The sequence below is a fragment of the Kluyveromyces marxianus genome, chromosome 5, assembly GCF_001417885.1.
Source record: "Kluyveromyces marxianus DMKU3-1042 DNA, complete genome, chromosome 5".
NCBI classification, from domain to species: Eukaryota; Fungi; Ascomycota; class Saccharomycetes; order Saccharomycetales; family Saccharomycetaceae; genus Kluyveromyces; species Kluyveromyces marxianus.
In genome coordinates this window covers 37,781-50,468 of record NC_036029.1, presented here as the reverse complement: position 1 = coordinate 50,468, position 12,688 = coordinate 37,781, and the positions used below count along the sequence as shown (strand labels likewise).

Below are 12,688 nucleotides of genomic sequence, written 5' to 3'. Positions count from 1 at the left end.
TACAATCCTACAAATATTCAAGTAGTCATTTTTTTAAAACTTTTCTAAGCTTTTTCACTATTGGCTTTGGTGAGTCCTTTACGGACGGCTAGAACGCTGTCGACAATAACAGCGTCTACACCAGCATCCATTTCAATTCTCGCATTTTCTGGATCATTGTTTTCTACACCATATGTGACACAAACCAATCCACTAGATTTCACAACTTGCGCTAATCTGGGAGCTTTCACTATTGGTTGAGCAGCAGAAACGATCCCTAATAGGTTCCATTTCTTTGCGAATCGGATTGCATTTTGCAATGATGTCGCTCTAATATCTGCCATTTGGTTGGTGCCTGCTTCAGTTAAAAATAAAATCGGGATACTTGGTTGCTTGAGAGAAAGCATCACGCACATGTTAGGATTGAAGGAAGAAAAAATGATATCTCTTCCGTTAGCATTATCAAAAACGACCTTTAAAACAGTATCCACCCAATGGTTCAATTCAACAACGACAGTTCCCATATCTTCTGTTTCTGCTTCGTCTAACATGGGATACTTGCATTCTATATTGAATCCAACTCCTGGAGGAATCTTTTTGAATAATTCCTTTAAAGTTACAAAATTCGAAGCAATGGAATGACCCCTAAAGTTACCTTTAAATGCATTTTTCTTATAAGTCTTTGTTAGTCTCATCCTGTCTTCAAATATAGTCGCAATTCTGTCATCATTATCTTCTTCTTTGATACTCTCTTCAGAGCCGATACTAACATTGCTGTTACTGCAAACATCATTTCCGGAGTCTTCTTCGGTTTCTTTTGAAGCATTTTTTTCTGTATTAGACGAGATACGGCTTTGTTGTAATAACCTTGCGCGTCTTAAAATAGCAGCATCTGTGTCATCAAGAGAGCGTCTTCTACCTTTTCCCGATGGCAAATTAATATGGTGTTTATCAGCGTTATTCAAATCCATAAATTGCTCTAATGTTAGAGAGTGCATTGGAATATCAACACCTGATTCGGCAACAAGGAAGTCATGGTAAACCACTGGAATGTGATCCTTGGTTAGCTGAACATCGAATTCGACATAAGAAGCACCCAACGAAGCAGCAGCAATAAAAGATTCAACCGTGTTTTCACCTAGTTGGAGGGATTTTTTCGTATTGAAATTCTTGCCAAGACCACGATGACCTATAACACGAGTAGATACTAGCGATTTCCAGTATTTTTCACTTCTAGCTAGCCCAATATGTGGATTGTCGAAAGGGTTCACCTTCATAAATTCGAAATTGATTGTTCCTAACACATCAAGGTTTTCAACTGCAAGAATAGGAACAGTCACTGTATCGTAGAGTGAACTCATTTTACTTCCAACAGAAGTTAAAGCAGAATCTAGTAATGCCACTGCTCTTCCTAAAATAGTGCGACTTGGTTGTGAAGAGAGTGGAGAGTTACTATGTGAGGAGTTAGGGTTCGCATGCAACATTGAGGCCGGGCTGATATTACGACTACGATCAAATCTCGAACTTTCGTTATGATTATAATGTTCTCTTGTTGAAGATACTGAACTGTTGTGGAATGGGGTGCCATTTGGAGAGACTGATCTGCTACCAGTAGTATATCCATAAGTTGGGACAATATCGAAAAATATTCTATGGGATGAATCCGGTTTATATGGGACTTTGAAGCTGATAGAGTCGGAATTTGAATCCAAAGGTAAGTCTAATACGAAGGTTTCGTCTGATATTGAGTCAGGACAGCTTATTACCAATGATAGAGCAGTATCCAATTCCGTAGATGATACTTTACTAACAGGTACTTTATTTAAGCTTACTGCCTTCTTTTTTGACCTAGTATCATTGCTACCAAGGGTGATCAATATTATGGATTCGTCACGTTTTAGGTAACTATGCCCGAACTTCTTCACTGTCTCTGGATTTTGAATGGAAAACTCCTTAGAATTATTTCCTTTGTTGCCGTTCAATGAATGGGTTAAGAGTTTTCTTGGATGAGTGTTAGGCTTGCCTTCAGATAATATATCTATCGATGACCCAGTCGTTTTCTGTTTGTAAAAATCTGAGCCTGAAGAAGTTTCTGATTTTTCCGCTGGAGCATTGACTTCAGAATCTACGTTCCAATCTGTAACAAACTTTGGATGAGTGATCGCATCATTCCCTTCAATGGTTAATAAGTCTGCAATCTCCAAATGACCACGTAAAGCTGCGTGTTCCATTGGAGACCAACCGCTCTCATCTAAAATATCATACTTTGCGCCATGTTCCTTTAAAATTTTAACAAGGTCTGTAAACCCTTCAGTTGCTGTGACAAAAATAGGTGTCCAACCAAAAAGCTTTTCTCCTATCTCCATGTCCGCTCCACGTTTCAATAAGTGTTCAGTAGCTTCCTTTAAATTCAATTTGCAAGCTAAGTATAGAGCTGTTTCTAGGTGATCAGGGTCACGATAATTGATATCAAAGCCTGGTACACTTAGTAACGCATCAATTAATGCAGGAGAATTCAATCTTGTTGCAAGGTGTAGAAGTCTAGGTGTTTTTAGGACCGTATTTGGGCCGAGGTTTTTGGTAAGCACTTTGACCGTTAATGGGTGAGTACCAATAACGGCAAGGTGAATCGGGGTAAGGCCTTCGGAATCACCCCAGGTCGCAATATCATCAATTGGAGTATTCGGATTCCAAGCGCCCCATTCAATCAACGCTTCGATAAGAATTTTGGAAACTTCCACAAGTCCGTACTGAGCGGAATAATGAAGTGGGGTTCTTTTGTAGTTGTCTTTTTGTAGCAAAGCAGGTCTTAAGTGGACAGGTAGTTTATTTAAAATATGCTTCAAAGATGAAGGTGAATCATTCGAGTTTATTCCATCTGGTCCATATGCCCCTACTAAACGATCATTTGGTTCCGGTGGGAGGGCAGCTTCAATGTCAAGAGTTTGAGTCATTAAAGAATTTAGACTGTTTGAAGTACCATTCAAATCATCCTTATCAATTTTCTCGTTATTTTCTCTAATCAATTTATGGGACTTTCCTAAGGCAATTACGTGATGATGAAAGAAGTTTCTCCCTGATATGTCAGTCGGATCACCTAAAGTTGGAATAATTGCTATAATTTCATCGATACATTTGAAAGACTGTGAAAGCGCAGACTTATTTAAAAGCCCTACAAGAGTCCTTGTGGGAATCAAAACTGCTGATCTGTAGATCGATATCAGTTCGTTCATTAGACTCTCGCCGTCATCTTTGGCAATCAATTGAGAGAAGATGTCAACTGGTGAGTTTTCAAAACCAGAACCATCAGCAGGACCGATGGGAGCATTGCTTACCTCCTTTTGTAGTGACTTAACTTTTGGGAATACTTTATTCAACAGATCATTTATAACTTGCAAATCTCTATTGATTTCTGTATCATTAGAAAATTCAAGTGGTGCTATTCTGGATTGTGTAATTGTTTGTTGTTGTGAGGTTCCCACCTTTTTATCGAGTTTCTTTAGGATTTTAGTGAATGCACGCTTGTTTAGCTCACCATACCATTTCAAGTTTCTGAAATGGGACCTGAGCTCTATCAATATTGCTAAAACCTCAGCCCAATCTTCTGCAGCATCTGCGGCTTTACTTGGGGACAGAATCTGGTTATCTACTGTATTACTACTCATCTGGTGTAGAGATGATCCATACTGTGTTAACGATTGGTGCTGGTTGTAAGAAGTTGGGCGTGGATGGTACAGATTTCCATTCGAGCTTGTAGGTATTCCATTGTTGTTTATGCCCTTCTGTAGATCATACTTTAGCATTTGATTGAAATCGGTGAATTGGGCAGAAGTTAACAATTTCCTTAACCTCCGGTCATATTCCAGAAATTGTTGATTATAGAAAGAATCAACTTTCTGGATATCAGATTCTAAAGCAAAGAAAAACTTTGCTAACAAATTCTTCACCTCTGGATGATTTAGGTAATCATTGGTTCTTGTGAACGCATCCATGGGCTTCATAGGTGGCGATGAGGAGGATCTCAAACCGTCCTTTCCATTAATGTCATGTTCTTCCTTGTACAATCGATCTTGGACATTTACGATTTCTTTGATTAGCTTCTTGAGAGCTTTATAATTCACATATTCATGAGACCATTCGGGAACCTGATGATTTGGAAAGGTTTTACCAAATTTCATCTTGATACGAATACGAAGAAGTTCGTAATAAAATCTTCAAATCAAATAAAAAAGCGTAGATTGAAAAACCCTGACCAGTCAAGAACTTTATTTATTGGTATTCTCGGTTGTTTATTGTCCTAAGGTATTCGATTTGTTATGAGAGGTGCAATGTGTAAAAGCTGAGAGGTTTATTACTACTTGCAGCTCCCTAATAAAACGGTAGATAGGTTTTTAGGGTCAAAAATTTTGTAATTTCAGATAAGAAAGAAGTTGATGAAGTGGGATTGTTACTCTCTATTTACTTGGCTTAAATATTACAACTCTTCTGATTGAGAAATTTATTCTATAAGATGCATTACCTATAAACTCAAAAGTTGTTCGCATTTCTATATATATATATATATATATGTACAGTCGATGGCCGGACAATTATGATAAAATCAATTGTACTTCAATAAACCGCAGTAAGAAAAAGAAAAAGTATACGATACAAGTACAAAGAAAGGAACACCCAAAGCCACACGCTATTAATTGCTTACGTGTGGTCATTGGAATAAACTTTCTCTAATTCACTTTAGTGGTTGTTGTTTATATTTAAGTTTTGCTCATAAATATGTGTAGTATGTAGAAGATTATTAAGCGAACCTGGCACGTGCAAAAGAGGCACATGTCGCAGACGCAAAGTCCTAATGATTCTGGAAGAGATATGGACGTTTTAAATTACTATAAAAATAGTTAGTTCCGAATACACCTTTAGCTAATGACCGATTGTATTATAGTATATAGTGTTTTGTTTTTCTTTAAGCATTTGGCTTCATTAGGGATGGCGCTGATGATTCAAGAGATTGGAGTGAAAATCGTTGTTTTCCAAACTTTGTTTAAAAGACTCGGTTAGCACAGTTCCTTCAACTACAAGAACCGTATAGGTACAGACGTCATAAGAAGAATATTTGTTAAGTAGTCAATAAAGTTTTATATATAGAGAGTGATTGGAATGTTTAGCTGACGGAGTTCACATCTAAAACTTCGAGTAAGCTTGCTAACTGCATATAGGTGACAATATGTTTTGAAGGTATTATTATTATTTACGCCAGATGAACCAGCGTCTGACAGTGAAGCCATTGACAAAACGAAACAATCGGCAATATTCGATTGAAGAGCTGTCTTTATGTTAAATGATAACAACATATTTTTCTGCACTTGCCCCTCTTTCCTCGAGTTCCCTGAGTCCATTCCTGATTCCTTGACAGAAATTATCAAAGCCCTTGAACAGTTTTAGATTAGATAAGGGTTTGAGACGATTCTTTTCGAAAAGCTCTGAAGTGTACCTGACAAACTCCTGCCCATAATCCAAGTCCTCGTGAAATCTCTTCAGGTTAATAGGTTCTGCAATTATTTTCTTGTCTTTAAGATCTTCCTGGTTAGGGCAACCAGCAGCACAAATAAGAGTGCTTTCAGGCAGCAAAACCGAAGATAGAACCGTTGCTGTCTTCTTAGAAATTAAATCAACACCATGAGCCACACCATTTGGACTAATTTTCTTCACCGTCTTTATTATCATGTCTTCTGTGAGCTCTCTGTGTATCACATGGGTTGCCCCAAGTGAATGTAGGTACTTTTCATGTTTTTTTGATGTGATCGCAATGATGGTTTTGAAACCAAGGCTTTTTGCAAGTTGAACTACAAATATGCCCACAGCAGTTGAACCTCCCCAGATTATAATACTTTGTTTCTTTTCAGAGTCTACTTGGGAATAGTTTTTTAACGGTAGAGCTGCGCCCGCTGTTACTAAACTGACGCCAATTCCAGAAGCGAAATCTAAGCCGACCTTCTCCGGAACCCTCCATACCAGGCGTGAATCAAAAACAGTATACTCTTGAAATGTTGATGTTCTGAGGTCTCTGTATGTTGTGCTTGCAATAAACACTTCACATCCAAGAGGAAACTTTTTAAGGTCAACCTTCTCACCTCGCTTCACTACAATACCGGAGGATTCTCTACCGTTTACCCAAGGGAATGAATAAATGCTGAACCTGTATTTCTTGCTCTTCCAATCAACATGATTTAAACCGATGAACTTGTTTTTTATTAGGATTTCGTAGGGCTGCAACTTTTGTGGTACAGGCAAATTAGTCTCAAGCTTTAAATCTTCGGAGAATGAAGTTACTACCAACCCTTTTTGTGTTGCTGGTATATGTTCGATGGTGTTATGATACTCTTCGTCTCTGCTACTCTTAAATCGTTTAATCTCCTCATGCACTCCGGGAATTGTCTCTTGGACAATGTTGTACTGTTCGAAAGGTCTTTTGAGAGTCGTCATATATGGTTTTGATCAAGTTTGGTGTAGTAAGAACTGACGAGACCTACTCTTTTGGCGATGGGTCTATTGTTTATTAAACAATGATAGTATTTCCTTAATGACATCTCATTTAAATACTTCGTAACAACCTAATACAAAAGCATCCCAAAATGTAGTTCAGTAGCAACTTAGCCAAAAGACCGATGGATCCATAGAGAAGAGTCTGGCTGATTCATTTCATCGGACATTTCTGTAAATCTGAACCGAACTGCAGAAACTAGCGTAGTTTTTATCTCGGAATTGCCAGTAACGATAAGTCACGATGGGATGTGATGCAAATTTTTTGAAAGTCTTGGCCAGAAAATGCTGCAAAACGTGTATTACTCCTCTGTCTTATTTAGTTTTGTTTTGTCTCTGGATGTCTCAAGCTCAAAATCCTTTGAGTCTTTCTTTGCCGCATTGAAAAAAATAAAGCGAAGAGGGCTTTTAACCATATGCTATTATTACATAGTAGGTGTAATTTAGTATGGAAGATTTAGTAGCAGAACTCTATGACTTTTTAACACTATTGTTTTTCACTTAGCGGTACTGATTTATAGACATAAGGTGTACCCTAGTTTCTATGTTATAGAAGTGTTACCCAATAACTCTAATTCGTAAGGACGGGAAGGAATGCGAGGATATGACTCAAAGTATCACTAGGAATTTAAATTATTCAAAAATATACATAACATTGCTACAACATAGCTGAATATAGATATACCTGACGAAGAAATTTGCTGCCATCCCTGCTATATATAGTAGTGGCAGTTTTATAAGTTCAAACTTTTGCTTGTTTTGAGATGATATATTAACGATAAACCGCAATATGTACATCAAGTGTTACCTTGTGGTTGTTATGCAGTATGTTTTACCATACTTGTAACTCATCGTAGAAGTCAACAGTGCCTAAACTCATTTCCCTTGCTACAGAATTCCTGACATGATCATCAATCAAAGGCAGTGCGCAGGAGACAACAGCAGAGTTTTTCCAGCAAGATAAATCTTCGTGTACCACATCATCGATGTTAGGTCTCCCAATATGAATACGAGTGGACTTAGGAACCCATGATATATCAAGCCCCAAGGGCCTGGTGATGTATATGTCCAAAGAGCACCTATTGTCAACCATTAAAGGCTCTAAAGCGTACCTCATGTGATCTAAGAATCTTTCATTACTGATGATCCAGATGAAGTGACAGTCATCAATTTTTTGCATTCTTTGCAGGTAAGATATTGGTCCTGCTATTGCAGTTCCTGATGTGATAAGTAATGCATGGTCGTAGCAATCTACAGGGGCATTGTGTCCATACGGTCCTTCAAGACATACTCGGATAGGGTAATTCGTTCCATCTTTCGGGAGTTTATTGTATAACTCCTTGGTCATGCCAGTTTTTGCCTTTATTACTATGATTATTTTATCTCCTTGTTTCATCAATGAAAATGGATGACTATGCCAGAATAACTTCGTATTCAATACATAGAGAAAAGCGTAACATCCAGGGAAAAACTTCATTGATCCGGCATTAGGTATGGTGATTTGAAATATTTCATTATCAGGATCTAGCACCTTACAGTACGCCAATTTAAGGCCTCCGAACTTAAAGATTTTAAATAATCTTAGAATTCTATCCATGAACCAAAGAGCTACTGAGAGATTGATCCATCCTAGCCATCCTAACTCCTCTGAGTGTTTATAGCATCCATAAAAAAATACAGCTGCTAAAATGATGTGTAATGACAAAAACAACTCGTAATGTCTTGACTTCCACATATATACCGATTTTATTATAAGAATGACAGAAATTATGCATATTAGGAACCCCCATAATATTAATATTGTGTCTTTCGAGTAATTCATGAACTCTCCTCTTTGGTTCCATACGAGGTACCCAATCCACAGTACTCCGTGAACAGAGCCATATAATGTCATTAATCTTGCTGCCCACTTATGATAAAATATCATGCTACAGTAAGGCATTCCTGTCAGCCAACAAATCATATTGTTTCTTCCGGCTAATAGAACTGTCAGGGGTAAAAGTCCAAAGGCTATACCGCCAGTCCTGTTTGCAATACATTTCGCCAAAAATGCAATCTTCCCTTCTCCAGTGTTGGACTCATAAAGGGGGTAGTACACAACGCTGGAAAGAACGCATATTACCAAAAGGAAAAGAAGTATATATGTTTCTCCAATTGTTGGCAGGATTGTGACATACCATCCGCCTATTTTTGTTTCCGTATGATGTGTATTGGAGATTGTGGATGTAAACCTTGATCGTATTTTTCTGAGCCATGGAAATTGAAACTTTTGTTCAATTGCCAATAAAATAATGACCGCTAAAACGGTCAAGTTTATAAGCATAGAACAATCAAATGCCCAGTAAAAGTTCATAAATATGAAGTGGAAAAAGTTATAGTTTTCTTCTAAATTCTTCATACTAAATGCTAATGGGGCGTAGTTGGTGGCATTAGAACTTGGGTTTGAAATCAAATATTGAGTACCATTCACGAGTTGTTTTAAGGCACTTTCAAGACTTATATTCTTGCCTGAATATGCATTACAATACGTTGTGTATTCGTTCAGAGCAGCAAGCTGGTCCCCTCCTGAAAGATCAACTAGGCATTGCATTACCGTTTGGGCGCAAGGTAAATAATTCCCGCAACCTATGTCATAAAAACCGTCTTCTAAAGCTCTTGAATATCCCCAATTATACTGTCCAGATAGAAGATTGCATGTTATCAACTTGACAACTCCGTCCGGAATTTGAGGACTCCTAAAGCTATTCATTGTAAAGGTCAAACTCTTCTGAAACTTCTTCTCTTGAAAAAGATTCACTTTTAGTAGGATATGCAATAGTACCTTCTTATACCTCTGAACCCACGTACAATGATCTCTTTTCCCATGTTATGTATATATAAAACAACAAAGAGCAGGCGGGGTTGATCTTCGGACCCTTTTCTCTTCCGTAAATAATTAAAAGTAGCCGCCGCAGATTTCTAAGTTTTTCTTTCACGCGTGCTTTCTTCTAAGTCCGTAGAATGATAAGAAAGGGGAATATTATAGGGTTCACCAAAAGACTATTAAAACGAAACTTATATGACGATAACTTCAATAGTAAGAGGAACCTGTGCTATTGAACGAAACATGTTTTGGATTTTCCCTTGATTTTGCCACTGCCGTGACAGCCATAACAGATATGATGGTCCCTCTATAACAAAAGGTGTTTCGTAATCTTACTTGAACTGTAAATGCTCTACCCCAGAAGCCTCATTCAAAGAGTTTACACATACACACATGAATGAACTCAAATTGTAAAGTTGACACCCAGAATTAATACAGGTTTTGCACGAAAAAATCATTTTACAGTGGCAGTATTGGAAATTGCCGTTGGCTAACAGCCTACTTTTGGCATTTCGGGGTGTGGTTTTGATGAAATTAAGATGAGCCAAGCGTTATGATGCATGTATTTTATGGGTGTCACCGGCGATAACTGGGAAAAAAAGTCTCCTCCGCGGATCTAACGCCCAAAATAAGGGGAAAGAAATAATCTATGCACGTGACTTGGAAATGAATAATTTAAAGGCACTCTGAGGGTTCATGTTAAAGTTACCCTGGGTAACTCGCTAATCTTTACTCTTAAAAGTATTCATAAGCGCTTTTCTTTCTCTTTCGGCATTTTCCGACAAGAAAACTTATTTAATATATAAGAAGGGGCAATTGAACTTTTTTTCCGGCCCGATTCCGGCTCCCTCTTTGTTGCTATTGGTTGAACAACTCGATACACGGAAAGATCCGCAAAAAGAAAGTATATGAATCATGTCAGGCATCATCGATTAATTAATTCCACCTCAATTTCTTCTAAGATGAGCTCGAGAACTTACCGACCGCGGCCAGTTTGCCCTTTTCATTGGTTGCTTTCCTACATCGTTCTCGAGTTAGTACTCTGGGGCCTTGACAGCTAACCTCGCGCAGTATACTATGCCCTTTTTGCGTGTTCTGGTGAACAGTTTCTGCATTCTGATTGGAGTGTGATAACAAAGCACAGATGATCGTTATTTCATCTATGCTTCAAGCGATATAGAAGACTTGTATTTCACTTTTTGCATTACCCGGGTTTCGGCACGCTACGTTACAATCAAACAAATCAGAATCCTATTCGCTATTCAAGTAAAGTCTTATCAGGTATGATGCACTGGAAAGAAGAAAAGAGTCAGGCGTACCGTTCGTGTGTATGTGCGTAAATGGCCTGTATCTCTGTCATCAATTCTGGTTGTGGAACAAGATTTGGTCACGATTAGAAACTCATTGGCTTTCTGCGTCGTATTTCTTTTCAAAAGCGTGGGGGTATTCTTACTCATCGCACTTGCCTCAGTCATTGTATATGCGATTAGGCAACAGAGTGTTCAAACGATAGAGGGTGTGATGAGTCTACATCATCATCATCATATTTCCGAATGAAAAAAAAACCTATATAAACAGGTTCTCAAACTCTGACATGCTACTTGTGGACTATTTGCTTGTATGCCATCTTGCCGCTAAAAAGATTGTATTATTACAATTTCAACAAAGGCTTGTCTACAACAGTATTATAGTGATAAAACAGGTCACCAAAAAAAATCTATAAAATGTCATCCGAACCATACGAACCAGAATTTCAACAAGCTTACACTGAAGTTGTTAACTCTTTGAAAGATTCTACCTTATTTGAAAAGAAGCCAGAGTACAAGAAGGTATTGCCAGTCGTATCTGTTCCAGAAAGAATCATCCAATTCAGAGTCACCTGGGAAAATGACAAGGGTGAACAAGAAGTTGCTACTGGTTACAGGGTGCAATTCAACTCTGCAAAGGGTCCTTACAAGGGTGGTTTGAGATTCCATCCAACCGTTAACTTGTCAGTTTTGAAGTTTTTAGGTTTTGAACAAATCTTCAAAAATGCTTTGACTGGTCTTTCGCTAGGTGGTGCCAAGGGTGGTTTGTGCTTTGACCCAAAGGGCAAATCCGACGCTGAAATTAGAAGAGTGTGTTATGCTTTCATGAAAGAGTTGTCTAGATATATTGGTCAAGACGTCGATGTTCCAGCTGGTGATATCCAAGTTGGTGGTCGTGAAATCGGTTACTTGTTTGGCGCTTACCGTCATTACAGAAACTCTTGGGAGGGTGTATTGACTGGTAAGAGTCTAAACTGGGGTGGTTCTTTGATCAGACCAGAGGCTACCGGTTACGGTTTGATTTACTACACCGAAGCAATGATTAAGTACGCTACTAAGGGCAAAGAATCATTCGCTGGAAAGCGTGTGGTTGTATCTGGTTCCGGTAATGTGGCACAATATGCTGCATTGAAGGCCATTGAATTAGGTGCTACTGTTTTATCTCTATCTGACTCTAAGGGTGCAATTGTTGCTGAAAACGGAATCACTCCAGAACAAGTATACGCCATTCAAGAAGGTAGAGCTGCTTGGAAGACTTTGGAACAGATTGTTGGTGAAGCTTCCATTTTCTCTGACTCATCTGTTAAGTACATTGCCGGTGCTAGACCTTGGGTACACGTTGGTCATGTTGATGTCGCTTTGCCATGTGCTACTCAAAATGAAGTATCTGGTGCTGAAGCTGAGCACCTTGTCGCAAACGGTGTCAAATATGTCGCCGAAGGATCGAACATGGGTTCTACTCAAGAAGCCATTGACATCTTTGAAGGTGCTCGTTTGAAAACTGCCTCTGCTACTGCTCCTGCCGTCTGGTACGCTCCAGGTAAGGCTGCTAATATGGGTGGTGTTGCAGTTTCCGGTTTGGAAATGGCTCAAAACTCCTCCAGAGTTCAATGGACTAGAGAAACTGTTGATGCAGAATTGAAAAAGATTATGACTACCTGTTTCGACGACTGTGTCGCCACTGCTCAAGAGTACAGCAACGAATCTAACACTGCAGCTCTACCTTCATTGGTTAAGGGAGCTAACTTGACAGGTTTCATTAGAGTAGCAGATGCCATGTTAGATCAAGGTGACGTGTTCTAAAGGGTTATCATTTTCAACCTTTTACAATGTTCTTTTAATTACATTTATCAGTATTATATAACAATTAATGGCCAGCTATAGATTTAGATAAACGATGGCGGTATAAATAGTCTTTACATAGAGCAATACTCTAATCGTATGATAACGAATTCAATATGTGTCTATGTCCTTTTCAACTTTAGATATATGTATTCTTCTC

The 12,688-nt window shown here is 38.5% G+C and overlaps 4 protein-coding genes across 4 annotated transcripts; 1 reads left to right on the top strand and 3 right to left on the bottom strand.

Annotated features, from left to right (window-relative positions):
• Window positions 1-44: 44 nt before the first annotated feature.
• GDE1 (glycerophosphocholine phosphodiesterase) lies at window positions 45-4,157 on the bottom strand (the record flags this gene model as incomplete). The annotated part of the gene is made up of 1 exon (XM_022819987.1): window positions 45-4,157. The coding sequence occupies one exon, from the start codon at window positions 4,155-4,157 to the stop codon at window positions 45-47; it is 4,113 nt and encodes a 1,370-aa protein (XP_022676496.1).
• Window positions 4,158-5,310: 1,153 nt separating this feature from the next.
• KLMA_50021 (zinc-binding alcohol dehydrogenase family protein) lies at window positions 5,311-6,459 on the bottom strand (the record flags this gene model as incomplete). Its single annotated transcript, XM_022819986.1, has 1 exon — window positions 5,311-6,459. The coding sequence occupies one exon, from the start codon at window positions 6,457-6,459 to the stop codon at window positions 5,311-5,313; it is 1,149 nt and encodes a 382-aa protein (XP_022676495.1).
• Window positions 6,460-7,348: 889 nt separating this feature from the next.
• FRE3 (ferric-chelate reductase) lies at window positions 7,349-9,265 on the bottom strand (the record flags this gene model as incomplete). Its single annotated transcript, XM_022819985.1, has 1 exon — window positions 7,349-9,265. One exon carries the CDS (start codon window positions 9,263-9,265, stop codon window positions 7,349-7,351), a length of 1,917 nt encoding a protein of 638 aa, XP_022676494.1.
• Window positions 9,266-11,103: 1,838 nt separating this feature from the next.
• Window positions 11,104-12,489, top strand: GDH3 (glutamate dehydrogenase (NADP(+)) GDH3; the record flags this gene model as incomplete). Its single annotated transcript, XM_022819983.1, has 1 exon — window positions 11,104-12,489. One exon carries the CDS (start codon window positions 11,104-11,106, stop codon window positions 12,487-12,489), a length of 1,386 nt encoding a protein of 461 aa, XP_022676493.1.
• Window positions 12,490-12,688: the final 199 nt, after the last annotated feature.